The sequence below is a fragment of the Eutrema salsugineum genome, unplaced genomic scaffold (assembly GCF_000478725.1).
Source record: "Eutrema salsugineum unplaced genomic scaffold, Eutsalg1_0 scaffold_7, whole genome shotgun sequence".
Taxonomy (NCBI): Eukaryota; Viridiplantae; Streptophyta; class Magnoliopsida; order Brassicales; family Brassicaceae; genus Eutrema; species Eutrema salsugineum.
Genome location: NW_006256486.1, coordinates 1,239,901 through 1,260,513, shown reverse-complemented (window position 1 = coordinate 1,260,513; position 20,613 = coordinate 1,239,901). Strand labels below are relative to the sequence as shown.

At 33.4% G+C, this 20,613-nt stretch overlaps 2 protein-coding genes across 2 annotated transcripts; one reads left to right on the top strand and one right to left on the bottom strand.

The window, feature by feature from the left end:
* Positions 1–3,897: 3,897 nt before the first annotated feature.
* Positions 3,898–9,658, top strand: LOC18010903 (germinal center kinase 1). The gene is made up of 21 exons (XM_006392759.2): positions 3,898–4,094; positions 4,558–4,694; positions 4,935–4,991; positions 5,258–5,285; positions 5,368–5,490; positions 5,631–5,742; positions 5,829–5,866; positions 5,969–6,022; positions 6,382–6,450; positions 6,588–6,704; positions 6,859–6,927; positions 7,010–7,089; positions 7,291–7,419; positions 7,497–7,752; positions 8,014–8,106; positions 8,232–8,396; positions 8,495–8,607; positions 8,693–8,825; positions 8,971–9,098; positions 9,214–9,369; positions 9,474–9,658. The coding sequence occupies exons 2-21, from the start codon at positions 4,600–4,602 to the stop codon at positions 9,511–9,513; spliced, it is 2,055 nt and encodes a 684-aa protein (XP_006392821.2). The 5' UTR covers positions 3,898–4,094; positions 4,558–4,599; the 3' UTR covers positions 9,514–9,658.
* A 4,176-nt stretch (positions 9,659–13,834) lies between these two features.
* Positions 13,835–14,780, bottom strand: LOC18010914 (ethylene-responsive transcription factor 4). Its single transcript, XM_006392758.2, has one exon. It carries the CDS (start codon positions 14,704–14,706, stop codon positions 14,119–14,121), a length of 588 nt encoding a protein of 195 aa, XP_006392820.1. The 5' UTR covers positions 14,707–14,780; the 3' UTR covers positions 13,835–14,118.
* Between the last annotated feature and the right edge of the window lie 5,833 nt (positions 14,781–20,613).

The following is a 20,613-nucleotide window of genomic DNA, read 5'->3' as shown; positions in this document are numbered from 1 at the left end:
TAAAATCACACAAAATTTGTGAATAAATATATTTTTATCAATTAGTAGTGTATTTAAATGATTAAATGTCATCTCTTCTAATAAGAATGAAATTTTCTTTTCATCTTCTTCATTTTTATTCTTGTTATAAATCTGTTTTTTCAATGAGTCTATCATATTTATTTATTTTAATAATTTATGTATGATTATATTCAGTTTCATCATAGTCATTCTCACTTCTAATTGTAATTAAGTAGATAAAATCAGTACAATTTAATATATACAAGTTTATAAAAAATGAAATAACAAATTGAACAACTCAAAACTAAGAACTTCTACATTAATCTATTGAATTCCAAATTGAATATATAAAATGTAAATTTTTTGATCATTTTTGCATAATATATTACATGAGAAAAAAAATATTACATATTTTCGCATAATATATTACATATTTCGATGATATGTTTTGCATATGTTAAAAAAAGATGAATATAAATCATAAATATTAGTTATTTAAAATTCTACATGAAAAGTTTTAAAATCAAGTAACTTAAACTTGTATAATAGTTATATTTTTTTATAGATAATAAATTAAATTTGTGATTTAAACAGTGATAATGGAGCTTTTAATATCATGTTGATTTTTTTCTTGGTTAATAGAGATTTTTTTATTTTTTAATATATTTTTAATCATAATATTAGAATTATGAAACTTTTTTTTTAGTTTATAATTTTGATATATACGAATAAAAATAAAAATTTAAATACTGATGTGGATGCTTTGAAAATAATATAGCTTTAACTATCATTAATAATAGAATAATTTTAGTTAACAAATTTTCCTATATTATTTTGTATTAACAATGTAATTTTATAATTTAGAGAAACTTTTAATTTTAGTTATTGATGTGAAATAATAAGATTGACCTTTTATATTTTAGATGGATGTCCTTAGAGGCATATAGCTTTAACTTTTATTTTTCTTTAAATATATTTGTTTGTTAACAATATAATTTTAAAATTTAGAAATATTCTTAATTTTAAATATTGATATGGACCAAGATAATTAAACTTTTAAATCATATATGGACATTCTTAAAGGCATATAGCTATAACTTTTATTGATAATAGATTTAGAAATCAAAACTAAAAAATCTCACACGAGACTCGTTGCGGCAAGTGATTTTAGCCTCTCCTCTTTATTATGAGTCTTATCGAATGTATTCAGATGCTGCTTGGTCAGCTAATTGTTACTTTTGTGGTTCATATTGGGTTGTTAAAACTCATTCAGATGCTATGTTATTTCAAAAAATTTCCTCAGATACCTCAGTCTCCTTTGCTATGTTTTTTTCTCTATTTTCAGTGTTTGGTTTTTCAAAATTGTCGAGTATCAATCACTTGATATGTTTCTCGGATTGCTGAAATTTATCATTGTTTTCAAATTTGGTGGCCAAGCTTTGGAGATTTTATGATATCTTTTTCAATATTAAAGCGGCTTATAGTGTCTTTGTTTATATCTTTTTCATTATATTCTTTATAATTTAGCTAATAATTAAACATATAGTTTAGTCAAGTTTGTTCTTGTAGTGGCTTTATTTATATCTTCTTTCATTATATTGTTTGTAATTTAACTAATAGTTAAACATATAGTTTAGTCAAGTTAGTTCTTTTACGTTGTAATAACTCATTTTTTAGTAAAACCTTACTCTATCTTTTGTCTTAGTTTATTTTACATGGTTGCACACACAGAAAAAAAAAAACTTAAAAATTATTATAATTATGTGACAAAAAAATTGGATGTTCATATAAGAGTCTCTAAATATGTGTGTATATATCTAATTTAAATTTAAAATTTCCTATTTTAATATTGTTTATTTTAGTTTTTTATTGTTAATATCAATTTTATATATAATTTTTTTTTACTTTTAATAATTTTAAAAACAATAATAGAATTTGGAAATTTTTCAATTTTCAATGTTGAGGTGGACCAATAAATTTTTTTATAAGACCAATAAACTTTTTTAATTTTCTTTTTCAGCAATAATATTACACTTTGTAAATTTTCCTTAATTTTCAATGTTGATGTGGACCAATAAAATTGATTTTTTAAATCCTATGTGGATACATTCTTAATTTTCTTTTTTCAGCAATAATATTATAATTTGTAAATTTTTCTTATTTAAATTAAAATGTTGATATAGACCAATTAAATTGATTTCTTAAATCTTATATGGACACTATTAGAAGCATTTAACTTCAACTTTTATTAGTATAAAATTTTGGTCGATATAACTAACGTTGTGATTTGTGAATTAGGATGATCAATTTAAATATAATAAATATCAGGATCTAAAATTTAATCTACAAAATATTATACGGACACATTTTGATCCAGCTGATAGTTAAATATAGGATTCGGTGCACTTAATACGGTTATTTATGAGGACATGTTCACGAATTTGATCATATCTTCATTGTTTGTGTTAAACTTTTAGTTTTAGTAAAAATATTGTCATATATCACTTGCAATGATTTTGTTTTTCCCAAACTAATATATTTGATTAAAAATATTGTCATATATCACTTGCAATTATTTTTTTTCTCAAACTAATATATTTGATTTTATAAAAGAAATTACAAAACACAGCAAAAAATTCAAAGATGTCTTCAAACATAACTAGCACAGGGGACCAATCGGAAAAAGAAACGACTCAAGCAAAAACAAAGTAAACGGAACTACAAAAGGTTCAGTCAATGAAGGTCTTGTTCCGGTGGTCAATGACTCACTCGGATTCGCTTGGTTCTCCGAATTAACTACTACTCTAGTTATATGGCTTTGATGGACCGATACTTTGTCACCCAAACCTTCCATATCAAATAGCAGCTTAGAGTCGTTGACATTATCAGTCAACGCATTGAAGAAAGACACCCATTGGGCCAGTTCATGTCACTGTCTCTTTCTCTTTGTTTTGTTTGGATGACGTGATACCGGCATATAAGGATGGAAAGTAGACAATTTTGGGAGCGGGAATTGTGGATGATTCATCTCGTTGTTAAAAAGCGGATGAGATGGTTGTTGTTTTGGGACGATAAGATGGTTAAATTCAGGTAATGCAATGGCTCGAGTATGTTGTTCATTTTAGTGCTAAGAAATACAGATTTGTTTTTGAACACATCATACTAGTTAAAATTACACTTTACAATACTTTAGACTATTTTTTATCGAAATTTATGATGTGAGATTTGAATTGATATCCCAAAATAGTAGCCAGTTGGTTTATATGTGTTCAACGTTTTGATATGGACTTTTGTATTTCATAAAAAATATACGTTGTAAAATAGTTGACTTGATATCAATTATTCAAGGTTTTCTTTATTTTGATATATGTAATCATGTATATGCATTCTATTTTCCTGAATTTCTGAAGTTATATGTAAAAAATTATGTGTCGTAGTAATTACTCCTTTCAGGCTAGGCCACACCACCCCAACTTGGAAACCCATTGAAGAGGAGAGTCAGCACAAGATCAAGAAAGTAAAGCTTTGTTACTTGTGAATTGTGAGACAAGTGAAGGTAGAAACTTAGGAAAAATACTTCACATGTGATTAAAAAAGTGTCCAAAGTGCTTTAGAGTGTAAAACTGTAAAATCACTCGAGGAGACTTAACCCAAGAAAAGAGAGGAGACGAGTTATGGGCCTACCTTATGCCTCGTTAAACTAGTTAATGGGCCTATGTTATGCCTAGTTAAACAAGCTTATGGGCTTATCTAATGCCTCGTTAAGATTGGGTCTACTTTAAACCAAAACGCTGCGATAACTTGGGTCGGGTCGTTTATCTTTAGTTGGATTGGATAGTTAAGGTTTTTCTCCCCATTATTTTTTGTAAGGTAATTAAAAAAAAAGGAGGAGTAGAAGTAAAATGAGAATTGAATAATCAAATCGATGAAACTTCATAAACGAGCAGTTCTTCTTCTCGATCTCTTGGTGCTCGAGAAAGAGCATTGGAGATAGAGTTTTCTTGGGAAGGTAATTAGAAAACGAAGACTGAAGAGGGTAAAAAAAGAGAGGATCTGTAAATATTCGCGCGTCTTCTTCTTCGTCGAACTATCAGGTAATCTGAATGCGATCCTGGAATTTCTCTGATTTTGACATCGAACTCGAATAAAAATCTGGACTTTTTTTCGTGATTGATCGAATGGGACAAAATTTGGATAAGGGCGTTTCAAATTGCGTGTGTTTTGCTATTTGCTATCTTATAGTGGATAATTTTTCTCGGCAAGTTGAAAATTTTCTCGGTCAGCTATCACTTCTTCATTACACACCTAATGGGTGGATTTCGATTTTTTTTTGTGAAAGTCTCCGATATGTGACGATCTTCTTCGTTTATCTGCTTGCATCGAGTACATGCTCTATGCATTTCGATAATCAGATTTTAGTTATAGATCTCACTTTGTGTTCTTCTTCCAGAAGTTCTTGTTTTTTAGTTGAAGAGTTGACCCAGTTTGTGGAATTTACTTTCAAGTGAGATTTCTGATGCAATCGGCAATTTTATTGACGCAATCGAGTATTTGCAGAGGGGAAGAAGGTGATTATTTTTTGAAATTATTGTTGTGAAAATGGATGATGTTGCTGGTTTACAAGAGGCAGCTGGAACCAGATTTAGCCAGTTTGAGTTAATCGGAAGAGGATCGTTCGGTGATGTCTACAAAGCGTAAGTATCTGACTTCTTAAGATTTTGTGTGTAGTGAGTGCCACAGAACACACTACATGTGTAAGAGTCGTAAATCTTTAGTAAATGTATTGGTGCTTACCAAATTGAACATACATATAAATGCTGACATTCTTGCTAGAAAGAAACTGAGAGTTGGGTGATTTGTAAATATTATTTCATTCCAGCCTTGATGTAGGAATCTGAGTGGTATTATACTGAGCTGTTGCCTTTGCTTATCAGGTTTGATACGGACCTTAACAAAGAAGTTGCCATTAAAGTTATTGATCTGGAGGAATCGTAAGTATTTACCTTTTTTTATATGTTTTTCTTGTTATCAAATATGTACTCCTCACTTACGCTTATGGATATTATTCTTTTTACTCTACAACAAAGTTGAACATTGGTATTCACAATCTTGTATATGCTCTTTTTTGCGATTATTACTCTATATTTGATTTTCTCTGTAAAGTAGCTCTAGTTTTTAGCTGTAGTATATTTGTCTCAATAATATCACAATGCTCAGTTCCCTATTTTAACTAGCCCTTTTACTTCATATCTGACAGAGAAGACGAGATTGAAGATATACAGAAGGTATCTCTTGGATTGACCTTAATTTTTTGGTTAGTATTTGCAATGCAAGATTGTCGTGTTCACATTTTGTTGTTAACCTCAGGAAATTTCAGTATTGTCACAATGCCGTTGTCCATATATTACCGAATACTATGGTTCTTACCTTCATCAGACCAAGTTATGGATCATCATGGAGTTTATGGCTGGTGGTTCAGTTGCTGACCTTGTATGTTATTTCACTTCTTTTCTGAGTTGAGAAATAGAATTGTTTGTGTGGTGATGCTTACATCTATGTGGATTTCTTATTCTATACCTTAATTCTCATTGGTGCAAATTATAATCTCATGAAAAATATTGCGAGTGTAGCTTCAACCAGGTCATCCATTGGATGAAATTTCAATTGCTTGTATTACGCGCGATCTACTTCATGCTGTCGAATATCTTCACACTGAGGGAAAGATCCACAGAGATATCAAAGGTTTTCTCTGCTAATATATTTTAAGATCTTATGACTTTTCTTGATCTTACTGTGCATGACAATTTTTTTCCTTCCTATTTTTGCAGCCGCTAATATTTTGTTGACCGAGAACGGTGATGTTAAAGTATTCTTTACTTCTTTAACTTACTTGATCAATTCTTAAATTTCTTTCATGCCCCAGTGGTTTAGTTGTACATTAATCTCCAACATCTTTCACTCATATCAGGTCGCGGATTTTGGTGTGTCTGCACAATTAACCCGGACAATATCAAGGAGAAAGGTACTTATCTTATTATGCTAATAAACCTCCTGATTCTCTATCGTGTTTCTTGTGTCATCATTTGTTATGCTTACTGTTCAAGGAATTAGAATTCTCGTAAATGGGCCCATTAACTTTTCTACCCTTATAGCTTTGGCTTTGTGCACTTTCAGTTAGACAACGTCACAGAATTTTGTGCATGCTTTTCCATAGCGTAATCATTTCAATACTTAAACATGTTGAAAAATTTAATCTCAGAAGTGGTCCTATGAAAGCTGAAAGATAGCGAAACCATTATTATGTGTAGCTCTTCCCGGTTATAGTTTAGCGTTATTATACAACTATTTGTGCTGCATTTGATAATAATATATAATTGACAGACATTTGTAGGAACACCATTTTGGATGGCACCAGAAGTGATTCAGAATTCAGAAGGATATAATGAGAAGGTATCTTCTTCCAACCCATGTAGCTTCTTTAGTTCTTCTAGCTTTCCCAATCTTCTATGTATGTCCTCGCTTTACTTGTTTTGTAGCCTTTCTTATCTTTTGTCTGTTCTCTTTTTGGGTTGGTTAATCTTTTCCAGGCAGATATATGGTCCCTTGGAATAACAATGATCGAGATGGCAAAAGGAGAACCTCCCCTTGCTGACCTTCATCCTATGAGAGTGCTTTTTATCATTCCCCGGGAAAGCCCTCCTCAGGTTTCATATTTCTACAATTTTATTTTTGGCACGAGAAAGGCTTGTTAGATGATTGGAATTCATTTTCTAGAGGAAACCTAGTAGTCCATATGTCTTGATTGCGAAATTCCCTTTCACGAGCTAGATATATAACATTTTTGTATTTCCTCCGCAGTTAGATGAGCATTTTTCACGTCCTTTGAAGGAATTTGTTTCATTTTGCTTGAAAAAGGCTCCTGCCGAGGTACTTGTAGTGCAGTCTCTGATCATTATTGGCAGTAGTGGCATGCCAAGATCTCTCATACAACTCTTCCTTATACTTTCAGAGACCAAGTGCCAAAGAACTTCTCAAACATAGATTTATAAAGAACGCAAGGAAAAGCCCGAAACTTCTTGAGAGAATAAGGTGTGATGCTTGTTCTAGTCAACAGTGTTGGTTTGTTGTTCCTATTTATGACTCCGCTTATTTCATTGTGTGACAATAACTATGCAGTTTTGATATGTAGATGGTTTTCCAGTTGGTTACCTTTTTTTCTATCTGCTTTTTGCCAACGGAGAATACAAAACAGAATGAATTTTTATGCTGTCCTTTTATTTTTTTTTGAAGAGAGCGGCCAAAATACCAAGTAAAAGAGGACGAAGAGTTTCCAACAAGTGGTCCAAAATCTCCGGCTGAATCATCTGGGACTGTTAGAGTGGCTAGGGATGAGAGAGGCCACGGAACTTCTGGAACTAGGTTGGATTAATGGTCTACTTTTGGGATTTCTTCTCTCTTTTCTTGTTCATCAAAATGTCAAGGAGTTGTTGCTACAGTTTTCAGGTCAAAACTGTCAAAAATGCCGGGTGGGACTTTAGCATTGGGGGTTCTCAGGGTGCTGGAACTGTTCGTGCTTTAAAACCTCCACAAGCTAGGGAAAGGCGCCAAGAAGTTAGTTCTAATCAGACTTTTCAAAAAACATCACGAGCCAGTGGTAGTCAATTGTCTTCCACTTCTGGTGCTGCAGTCCCCGAAATCTCTGAAGGAGGTTTTGTTAAAAGAGATTCTTATCAGGATGACTTTCAAGAAGAAGTAAGATCATTTGCCTCTTGTGTGCGTAGATGCAGTCACCTGACACCATTCTTTCTTATTAGCAGACATTGCACGGAAAAACTCTCATTAACTTATATCATGATCTCTTGTGTTTCAAGTTACATGGTTAACCGTCTTGAATTTAGTTTAAGTTCCTTTCACTTAGAGTATTTTATGTCTCCTGGATTATTAATTTGCAATAAAAAAGGGAAAAGGTAAATCATACTTTCTAATCCTTGTCATTCTGAATTTTCATTTCAGGATGATTCGTCACTAAGTGGTTCCGGAACTGTTGTCATAAGATCTCCGAGAAGCTCTCAGTCATCTTCAATGTTTCGTGATCAAAGCTCTGGGGTATATTGGAAATTCCTTCTATCTTTCTTTTATTTTATTTTTATCATAAAGCAAGTCCCTGTCCTCTGCCTTGGTCCTGTTTTGCTTTTCCAACCACTTGTATGTCTGATCCCAGCTCTGTGTAGTCTACCAGCAGGTATACGTCTTTTGATGATGCTTCTACAAGTGGAACTGTTGTTGTCCGTGGGCAGAATGATGATTCTGGATCACCTCGAACCCCAAAATCTAGACTAGGGCTTCAAGAAAGAAGTTCCAGTGCCTCAGAAGATAGCATAGCAAATCTTGCAGAGGTCATTCAAAACTTTATCTTTTCGAGGTTGTCGGAAATGACGAGTTTTTCTTTTGTGCTCTTATTCATTCATACAATTTATTTCAATTCTTCTTTCAGGCAAAGATAGCACTTGAAGCAGGTTTCAGAAGAGCGAATGCTAGGGAAAGACTTGGCAATGGGAAGGTTAACAAAAGGAGGGAACAAGCAACAGATAATTCTGATTACTTGAGGTTAGTGTGTATATATAAAATACTAAGCTTCTGCTGGTCACAAGATTTGTCTGGTTGTTTCTGACATGAAGATGTTACCTTGCAGAAATTCACGTGATCGTTCTGATACACAAAAACCACTCGTAAGATCACAACAAGTGAGTGATGATGAAGATGACTCCAAATTGGCATCATTGTCTGCATCATTATCACTATTGCTCTTACCATCCCTAAAAGAGGTGAGCTCCCATATATGCTATCTATCTCTTATCTATGAACATTTGGCATCTTCCTTCTCTCAATAAGTTAAGGTTAGGGGTTGACTGCAATTTTGAGAAGAAAAAAAAAGGTTTCGTATTTTGAGAGAAGCTGCAAATGATGTAGGCTCTTGGGGGTGACAACTCCAAAGGATCTGTTGGACATAGAGTCTTGAGATCCTTAGTGAACATGGAACGCGAAAAGCCTGGTTCTTCTGAAGCTTTTATCGCCAAACTGATTGAACAGTTGGGAAGGTGCGGGAAACTCTAAAACAACCAAAACACACACACACTCGCGAAGTTGCGTACATTTATCAGTCATCTTATTGTCAATACTTTGATCTGATGAAACTCGAAAATTGTCATGCAGTTCAAAGGAAGTGTCAGTGAAAGAACTGCAAGACATGGCGATCCGTGTGTTCGGTAAGACAGTGACCAATGATGCAGAAAACAAAAGAAAGCAAGCTAGCAAAGAGTTTACTTCCAATACAAACGTTAGCCCACTTGGAAGATTCTTATTCTCAAGGTTTGGCTGATGATAAGCATTACGACTTTCCAGAATTCGTAGACAGATTGATGATAACTTCAAGTGAGTTCTTTTTCTTTAATTTATTTTCTTTGTGCTTGCAGATGGTTAGGTCAAACATCGCGTGATCTTAACCCAAGTTGAGACACGGACAGAAGACAGAACATAAGAATGGTGTTTGTGTGTGTCTTTTACATTGATTGATGCATTGAATTTTGGAATTTATGTGTATAATTTTTCAGCAACAAAGGGTGTGTGTATTTATAAAATTTTAAGTTCCTTCTTTTTTTTTTGTTGTTAATTGTCCTTTCCTTTCCATATTGGGCTCTTTTATTTTACCTTTATTTTTCCTTCCTGGTTTTTTCGAGAGGAAGCATATTCTTAGTTGTATACTTAAGGGCTTGCCTTTTATCTTTTGACAATATGTAATCACTCTTATCATTTCATTCATAACCATTACTCATTAATCGGTTTTCAATAATTCTGTTAATATGGTCATTCCGATATGGTTTTCTTTGGGCCTCTGAAGATAATGTCAAAATCGAAGAATTTTTTTGCTCTCTTTGATCGGGGTTTTGTTCCTTTGGATCGTCAACCGGAGCTTTGCGGTTCTTGTGGACATCACGTTTAACGTTATAGCGTTTCTTTAAGTCTTGAGTTCTCAGAGAGAACAAAAGGTGTATATAGTAAACTTCTCAAGGGGTCTTCAATCTTTGTAATGGTCTGGGGCTATAGCGTAATCTTTATGTCTTTCCATGTTCTTCAAGTGTCATTACTTCTTGCACCTTTCACACGGTTGGCCAAGATATTTTTGATAAACTTCTTCTCGGTAGGTAGGTGATTTGAACTAAAGCTTCCAAGAAGAAGGAAAGGGCTTGAAGCTTTTACCCAGTAGAGCTCCCATTGCTCTTTTGGAATTTGAGACGGTTTGATCTTATAATATATTTGAAGGTCGAGAGACTTGACATGAGATACGAGGCTTTCAAACTCTCCATTTGCCTCATTGTAAAATCCCACTACCCTGTTGTGAATGATGATCAAAGTATCAAACATAATTTTTTTTTGTTGGTTCTATATATATAGTATTTTTACTTTTGCCGTCCAACACTTGCTGCTGCACCACCTTTTCTAACTTCATCTCAAACTCAAACTAACGCAATGTCTTTGGATTATATTGGATTGTCTAACCCAAAGTGGTCACATTATGCATATCTGATGGAACAGACGATTAATACATTAGTAAAAAGACATATATATTATTCCCTCTGTATCAAAATATAAGTCGTTTTGGGAATTAGTTTTTGTTTTAAAATATAAGTTGTTGAATGCGAATGTTTGATGTTTTTTTTTTCATTTTTGTCACTATTCTTTTAACTTATTAATTAATGTCAACACATTATATTGTACATTATAGAAGAATAAAACAGAAAATTAAATTATTTTCTTAATATGTGTGTAAAAATCTAAAATGGACCTATCTGTGTGTAAAAAAACTAAAATAGACCAATATTTTAAAACGAAAGTAGTAATATGAATCTAAACTAATAATCTTGAGAAAAGAAAAATAAAATAATGAAGTAGTTTGTTTTGACCATATCTATATATATATATATATATATATTAACATTTGCTTCTATGTATTTCTTAGAAAACGACCCTTTTACAAAACTGCTTTTTTTTTTTTGCAAAAAAGGTACAAAACTGTGTTTTTAGCTACCTTTATTGAAAAATTGAGAATTGAGAAAGAGAGTTTAGAGAAGACTTAATCTCTTAGGCACTAATGTAAAAAATACGAGCAATCACGGTGAATGCCAATAAAATATTCTCAAAGTTTGATGAAAAAGATGATAATTTTTACTTATCCTAACATGTAATAGTTCTAATAAAATTTTTTTTTTAAAAAAGGTTTTTACCAAAAAAACAAAATCTATTATAAAGGTCCTAAAGAACAAGTAGTTTTTTCTTCGTTCGGTCAATGGTCGAAAACACTCATTTACGTATTTACGTTTTGCTACATACAATGTTTTATTTTTGACGAGCTATATACAACGTATTAATCGCATACAATGTGTACGTGTCCTTTTACAAAGCTTTTAGACACAGGGACAAAAACAAAGCTAAGCTAAAAAAAAAATTTACGTAGATACGTAAGTTGTCCCTTTTTGGTCGGAGAAGTGGTCAAAGTCACAAAGAACGAAAGGACCCAGTCACAGAGTTTTTTTCATACTGTGTTGTTTATGAAAATCATAGAGTCACAGTCACAGAGTGCAACAAACGGAGTTTTGTATTACGCCGTTATCATCTACGTGGCTCAAAACACCGCGCCACAAAGCAGATTTGTGGGACTAGGTTATCTCAGCCGACGTGCCAAGAGTGACTGATTGTCACCTTCACATATCTTACAGCATCACGTGTCACAACACGTGGCATTTTCACATTGGGTGTTATTGCAAAATATTAATAATGTGCCTCCTGGCCCTTATTTTTTTTTTGCATCTTTCATGCTGACCCCTTTATTTCCGTTCGGAGAATAGTACTAAAGGAAAAACTACAAATTCGTACTCCAATGACCGGCATACGATACATACTTCAATACAAAAATTCATACATACACATATTCCAATTCTTATTTTTATAAATTTACATATCCAAATTATAGGTTCGTGACTAATACACATTTTACTCGTTATGGGGATTCGTCAAACGGCAAAATGTTACATGTTATGTAAATGTTACATATTTTATATAAACTGCAAACATGGTAACATTTTTGCATCCCCTCACCCTTCATACGTTTTTGATTCTCAGCCGGACGCATTTGATTAAATTTTGAATATCCATTCACACCTTTTTTGTTCAGGTAGATCAATCGGTTCAATGTTATTTAAACCGGTAATATCATGTGTATATGAATTGAAGTTCCGTTTAGTGAATAATATTTCAAAATATTTATGTTTTGTATAATTGTTGAAAAATTATCAAGGCTGATTTTCTACTTATATAATATTAGCTCGTGAGATCTCTCTTGTTGTTAAATTTAATTTTGTTCTTGTTATCTTATTATGAAAGTTAGAGAGAGAATTGATTGTAAATAAGAAAGACATCTTATAATTTTTTTTTCCCTCCTGTGGTGTAATCAATTTGAAGTATTGTAAATATTGTATTACACATTTCTTTTTTAACTAATAATCCAAACCAAAATCAAACTAAAACCCGAATTACACCTTTTGAAAAAAGAGAGGAATTGTACTTTTCAAATCAGTAAAAAAACAGGAAAGATATTAAGATATTAACAACTTTGAATATTTCTTTTACATTTCAGTTAAAAGTTTAAATAGAAAAGTTGACATAAATAGTATCGTGTTTTAAGTTTTAACGAAGAAAATTACAGAAATCCGACGATGAATACAAAAAATTCTAAAAACGCTGGTGTTTTACGTAACGTAAGTCATCATTCACAGTCCACATAATTTTTACAAAGTTCAATATTTTTTCATTGAGAATAATAAAATTCAAGATTTCAAGTGCGTCGCTATAGCTCGTAAAATAAATAAGCAAGCCGGCAAGAAAATAAATAAATAAACAAGAGATGTAAAAGGGATAAGTGGGCCGAATATCGGCGTCCGTGCCCAACAACAGTCTTTTTAATGCCAAAACTAAAAGCCGAAAGAGGAAAACAATTACTACGTCCGTCCACGTGGAAATGATGATGAGCAGCAGTCGTTGGATCTGAGCGATGGTGCTTGACTGCTTATTATACGTTTTGAAAGCGAAGTCGGCGACAAGAATCCAATCAGATCTCACCTTCCCTGTCCCTCGTTATGAAGCCGCCTTATCATCTTAACCTCCTTAAAAAACGTCATCGTTTTACCATTTCAAACTTGTTAGTTTTGCAGGATTAGTCCTTTAAGTTAATAGATGGTCTGCAAAACTTAAAAGTCAAAAGGTAGTCCAAACTGTGAAAGTAGGGCCCATGAGTATGACGTAAGCGTAAAGAAGTATTCTTCTAACATACGCCGCAGCCAAAGGTGGGGTCCTCCCACGACTGGTGCGTGTGTTCAGGACACTTGGACCATTGTTTTCAAGCCGACAATACTCAACTAATTTCTATAAATAAAAATATAACTTCAATTATCTTATTCTTAATTATATATTTTTAACACGACCTCAAAAAGCGCTAATAATTACCTTTTATTTTTCTAATTTTAAAGTTGCATGACAATGACACAATATTTTTTTCACCAATCAGAAAGAGAAAAAATGGAAAATTGTTTCAGCTGCATGCTATTGAAAAGCAGAGAACAAAGATAAAATTTCCCTATTTTTTTGATAGGGCCTAGTAAAAGTGCCCTATACAAAATTAAAGAAGAATAATTCCTCTAGAATTTCAGATAAGTCACACCCTCGTTATAATGCATGTCAGCATGTGAGAGGGCTATTGACCACGGAATGAAGTTGAGAAACCACTAAACCAGTTATCAAAAAAAAGGAGAATACAGATCATATATATATGTAACAAAAGTTCATATATATCTTTTGACTTCTGTTACGTTGATTATAATATTTACATAACGATCTTTCCATGTCAGCTTATTTAACTATCTCGATTTTCTTCTAAAATACGGATAACATATTTTTTTTAGATAAGAAAAAAAAAAACTAAGAGGAGAACGCGATTTTCTCTTCATAAGAAAACGCGACGCGTCACAGACTAAACAACGTTCGGACAAATGAAAAGAACCTGACGGCCTATTCCGCAGGAGGAGCCAAATTAAGATCCAGATCTAACGGACGATATTTCTTCTCGGCTCCACACTCGAAATCAACGACGGACGACGAATCTGACTCGCTCTGGACCCCACACGTTGCCGCCGCCGCCGCCGGAAACGTCGTCATGTTATAGAAGTAAACAGGACGACGTGCAACCGGAATCTGGTAACACGCGCCGCCACCACCGCCGCCTAAACTGAGCTCGAGCTGCGGAGGTGTCACCAATCGCGCCGACGTCGGAGAGACAGAGTCGACGGTGCTGCTCTGACTAGGACTGCGAGCGAAACCACCGTCTTTAGCCGCGTTAAGCTCGAGAAACGTCGGGAAATTCGTCTTAGCCTTAGCGCCGCGAAACTCACGCGCTGCAGCGTCGTAAGCACGCGCCGCTTGCTGAGCCGTGTCGAACGTTCCGAGCCAGACCCGAGTTTTCTTACCCGGATCTCGGATCTCCGCCGCGTATCTTCCCCATGGACGTTTCCTCACGCCTCTGTAACGAATCTCTTTGGCATTACTCTCGTTCGGGTTCGGGCTCGGGTTGGAGTCGGGTTTGAAACCCATTTTCGTCATGAGGATGATCAAAAACTAATAATTGTGAAAGAAACGAGAAGATCGGTGAAAGAGGTATGGTAATGAGAAAAGAAGCGTCTTTTTATAGGGAGAGAGAGAGTAAAGCGAACGCTCCTTTTGGGGAGCTTTCCTGTGAACAGTCAAAGCCATTTTGATGGTTTATTACAGAGAACCGGTTTTTTGGGGTTCTCTTTTGTATTATCCACTTATATATAACCACGTGTTTACTGCTTTTGCTGCAAAGATTCTTGTTTTTTTTTTTTACCTCGAAGTTTTTTTTTATTTATCTTCAAATGTAGTCTGCACAAACCACAAGACGTTCAACGACATATGAGTACGACTGATATAGAATGCAAATTAGTTGAGAGTCTAGAGGCTATATGTTTCATCTATCCGTATTAAATCTATACATGTTTGTTATATGGAAGACTTCCAGATTGTATATGATTCCGGTAAACGTCTTGATTTGGGTGTCGACATTTCTATATTAGAATAAACATATATATCTATCAGTTGCATACTTATTTTGTAAAAAGTGAATATTACAACTATTATATAGAAAAGGAAGGATTTTTTTATTATATCAAATAAAATAAAACTGTTATATACTTATATTCATCAAGAGAAAACATTATATCAAAAAATTTATAAAATACATCAACATTAATGTTAATTATATCAATCAAAATACGATTATAAAAATAGATTCATTATTATATCAAAAAATTGTTGATTATAATCTTTTTTTGACTAATCAAAAAAAATTAGAATACAATGACCAAAAAACTACTATAACGATATAAATATTATTATAAAAAAACAAAATTACAAAATAGAATAAAATAAATATTTTTATATCGGATATGACAATAAAAATAATTTATTATTATGTCAAACAGACTATTGATTGCGGCAAAATTATCTTAAATTATATTGAATAAAATTTCGGATACAACGACAAAAAACAGTTTTTATGTCGAACAAATTTTTTGGTTAGAATAACAGAAATAAACTTTTTATATCAAAAAAAATCCTGCCACGAGAAAGACGCACGGAAGAGGTATGCTCAGCGCGCAGAAGATCTGTTAAGAATTTCTGACAAAAAATATATTATTTTATCAAAAAAAATTGTCGGCTACAACGACAAAAAAAGTTATTATATAAAACAAACAATCGGATACGCTAACAAATTTTTCGATTAGAATAACAAAAATAAACTTTTTATATCAAAAATGATCATCGAATACGACAAAAAATATATTATTTTATAAAAAAAAATTGTTAGCTATAACGACAAAAGGTTATTATATAAAATAAATTATCGGATACGCCGATAAAGTTTTTTTAAAATTATCAGATTTAATAGCAAAAAGTGATTATAGGAAACAAAATTCTTGAATGTTATAGTTTAACAGATATTTTTGGATCATTATTTTGATTCAATTCTATCTAGAATAAAAATATAGTTATTTAATCATTTAATTATAATTTTACGTAATTTTTAATTAGCTTTACGAATATTTTATAAGTAATAAATTTTTGTGTTAAAATAGTTTTGTTAACGTAAAAGTATTTTTTTTTGTGGCATGCAAAAAGTTTAAATGATATAAATAATTCACATAAATCAGGAAATAGATTTACTTTACGTAACGAATTTTTTTGATTAATATCATGAAATAAGTGTCTTCTCCGTTGAAGAATGCCGTTTTAACATATATATTTTTCCACTTTTTACTAATAGACTAAATATTTTGGCATCTACTTAAGAAGCTATGATAATATGTATAAGTTTCTGCAATAAAAACACAAGACGATATTTCATTGAAACAAAAACAAAAATCTAAAATATAATCTTCATTAGTCCTCACAAATCACAAATCACAATAGCTATAAATATAAATAATCTGAAGCATCTAATCACATGCGGTATTAAAAAAAAAATAGATATGTTCACTGAAGTTGAATTAAGTATAAAAATGAATTTCACGTTACTCATTAGCCTAGGTGTTACGCAGTTAAAATTGTTCTTTTAAGAAAGAAAAAAATTGTTAAAAATTGTGGTCGAAAATATACAGATACTGGAAATAAATTGGTACCGATATTACGAACGAGGGAGGTATTAAAAGTTTATTAAAGAGACGCAGATTTTGGCATTAGAATCTGGAAATTACGGACAAACGACTTTAAATTAAAGAAATACAAAATGAAGCAGCGGCGCATCAAAAGCTGAGAAAATTTGGAAACGTGGCACAATCACGAGGACGCGCGGCTCAGGAACCGCGTTTTAATGTAAAACGCGTGAGGTTCACGTCTCAGGGTCCCACTACCGTCACTCTCAGAGCCGTTTCAAGGAATCGATTGTAAAGAAGAGCGTTATGCGTTTGGCTGATTTTCGGGTGACATAAGCCAAAGTAGCCGCCCTTCCCCTTAAAACCTAAAATTTGGGTCCCACCTCACATTTTTTAAACAATTCTTTTTTCCATTTTTCATAATCTTCTAATGCCACGTGATCGAAGAGACGCGTGGCTTGCGATTAGGGGAGGAGACAATCGATTCCCGCGTCGGTTAACCGCAATTTTAACGATGGTGGGCCCACCGTCAATTTTAAAGTTCGAAAATACGGAATTAATTTTGACGGCAGGAGGAGACTGAAACCGTGAGGTTCTGGATTTTTTTTTTCCTTTAATTAGTTTAATTATTGTGATTTGTGTTTTTTTCCCTTAACGATTCGGTCAACAGTCGACACTTAACACCTACTTATGTCTTCACGCCTTGATTAATGGATTGAGTTATCTGGTGCCCACAAATTAAATTGTAATTAAACAATTTAAACATCATCATCATTAGACTGTATTTATTAATTATTTAATTACGACCATATATATAACGTTGAATTCAAAAAGCTCTTTCTCAGTTCATACAATGGATATCCATTAATATTCAGTGGACTTAATTTCATATTATAACCGGGTTAATGCCGTATCATAATATCCCCAAAAAAAACCATTTGGAGTTTCTTATCATGCCAAATTTTTTTATAAAAAAATTAATGTTATCTTGCAGATACAAAATGGTACTATTAATACCCTTGTTACAAAAAAATGGTACTATTAAATAAATAATTGAGCCAAATATCAGTGGTTCTATTAAATAAATAATTTAGTTTCTGGACTCACATCAAAATGTTGATAGTGCAACCACAAGTTAGAATTATATTTTGGCTTGTTGACAAGACCACGTATTGATTTTTCATTCAACCAATATACATAAGAGATATAGTTAAAAAGCATTTTCACATACGTAAAAATAACATTTTCCCGTTTGTTTATTTTAATATTTTTAAAACTATTTCTATTAGAGTTAGGTGGTTAACCGGTTGATTATTATTGGTTAAGCTTCCCTTTACTTAACCAAGTCTATATATATTTGTACAGTGACATTTACAGTTGAATAACAGAACATTTTTTACCATTCTCTCTCTAAATCTAATATGGTATCAGAGCTTTCTCTCTCCTTCCGCAACAAACTTTTTTCTTCACTCGAGCTTTGATTCTCCATGATTCAAGCTTGATTCTTCTTCATTTTCTCTGGATTTCGAGTCGAATCTCTTCAAATCGGAGTTTCGATTCCTTTTTCGATTTTTTTTTTTTTTTTTTAGCTCCATTTTGCTCAATTTCATCTCGATTTCATCCTTCTTCTCGTAGTTTTGTCGTTCGCTCAATCAATGGCGAATCCAGCTACGACCTCCAATCCTAATCGTGATTCATATGATAATCCTTACTATCTCAGTGGAAGCGATCATTCCGGACTTCTTCTTGTTTCAGATCGTCTCACCGGTGCTGGAGATTTTGGTTCATGGTATGAGTCAATGATAATGGCATTAAACGGTCGCAACAAACTCTGTTTCGTTGACGGAACTCTTCCGAAGCCAAATGATGGTGATAGAGACGCAGCTGTGTGGTCTCGTGTCAACGATGTGGTTCGATCTTGGCTTATGAATTCAGTATCGAAGACAATTGGTCAAAGCGTTCTCTACGTCAAGACGGCACAAGGAATCTGGGAAAAATTGCTTAAAAGATTCAAGCAGAACAATGTTCCTCGTCTTTATCAGATCGAACAACAACTTCATGGCTTGCGTCAAGGTTCGTTAGATGTCAACTCATTCTATACTCAGTTGATTACAATTTGGGAATCTTTCAAGAGTGCTCAAGATTTTCCGACTTGTCGTTGTGCTAATTGTAATTGCGATGTCAACACGAAATGGATGGAATTGTTTGAAAGGAATTTTGTGATCAAGTTTCTTTATGGACTGAATGATTCTTATGAAACGGTACGAGAACAAATTATCATGATGAGTCCTCTACCGGATCTGGAGAAGACCTTAAATATGGTGATTCAGCATGAACATCAAAAGATGATCAAGCAAGTTCCGCAGTCTGAGGCAGTTGTTTTTCAGATGAGCAACATGGCTCCTCAAGCTACAGATCCAAATTTCTCAAACAATGGAGGCTATGGAAATGTTTCTTTTACAAATGAAACTATTGGAGCAGTTTCTGGTGGCTATAAACCAAAACAGCGACCTATGTGCACATATTGTGGTCTTCAAGGACACACTGTCAACAAGTGCTACAAACTTCATGGATATCCACCTGGATACAAGTCAACATATGTTCCACCGCAACAAAACTATGCTCCAAAGTCAGCTCCTCCACAACAAAATCCATCTCTTCAGCAACAGAATCAAAATTTCCCGCAGCATCAACAACATGGTTCACAGTTCAAAGGTCAAGCTCAGAAAGGACCTCGTGAAAATATGGTTGGCAATGTGGTTACTACTTCCCCGGCTGTGCAAGATCATTTTCACCAAGTTTCAAATGCTTTAGCACAACTCTCTGAGGAACAACTTCATCAATTGGCACAACAACTCACGAACAAAGCTCAATGTTCTATGCCAACGATAAATGAAGTTCCAGGAGTCTCTTATGGATCTACATCAGCAGGTAACCTCATTTGCTCTACAATGCTGGAACCATGCCTTAATTTCACTGCTTGGATTATCGATTCTGGTGCGACAACACATGTGTGTTGCAACTTAGGTCTATTTGATGATATTAATAGTATCTCTGAGACTACTGTGAAATTACCTGATAGTACACAGATTGTCATCAATCAATCTGGTACAGTCAAGTTATTGGATAAAATTCTTCTCCAAAACATCCTATACATCCCATCCTTTCACCTAAACCTCATCAGTGTTAGCTCATTGCTACACGATTCATCCTACTCTGTTAACTTTTATCCTTCCTTTTGCCTTATCCAGGAGTTTACTCTGGGCTTGATGATTGGGAAGGGTAGACTAAAGCACAAACTCTACTTCCTGGACTTAGAGCCTTTCACATCATACAACCTCATTCATAACATCTCTACTTCCGACTCCAGCTCTTTATGGCATTCAAGGCTGGGTCATCCATCTTTCTCTCGGATTCAAGTTTTATCTGAAGACCTTTCTATCCCAAAGTCAAAACTCAAAGACTGGTCACATTGTGCTACTTGTCATCTAGCCAAACAAAAACGATTAACTTTTCTTTCAAATAATAATCTTTCAACAAACCCTTTTGATCTTGTTCATATGGATGTCTGGGGTCCTTTTTCTGTTGTTTCTACAGATGATTTTAGATACTTTCTAACCATTGTTGATGATTGTACAAGGGTAACATGGGTCTATTTCTTAAAAGCAAAGAGTGATGTTATCACCGTTGTACCCTCTTTTCTTAAACTTGTAGAAACTCAATACTCTAATAAAATCAAGTCTGTTCGTTCTGACAATGCTCCTGAACTCTCTTTCAAAACTCTCTTTGAAACCCATGGGATTTTTCACTATTATTCTTGTACGGGAACCCCTCAACA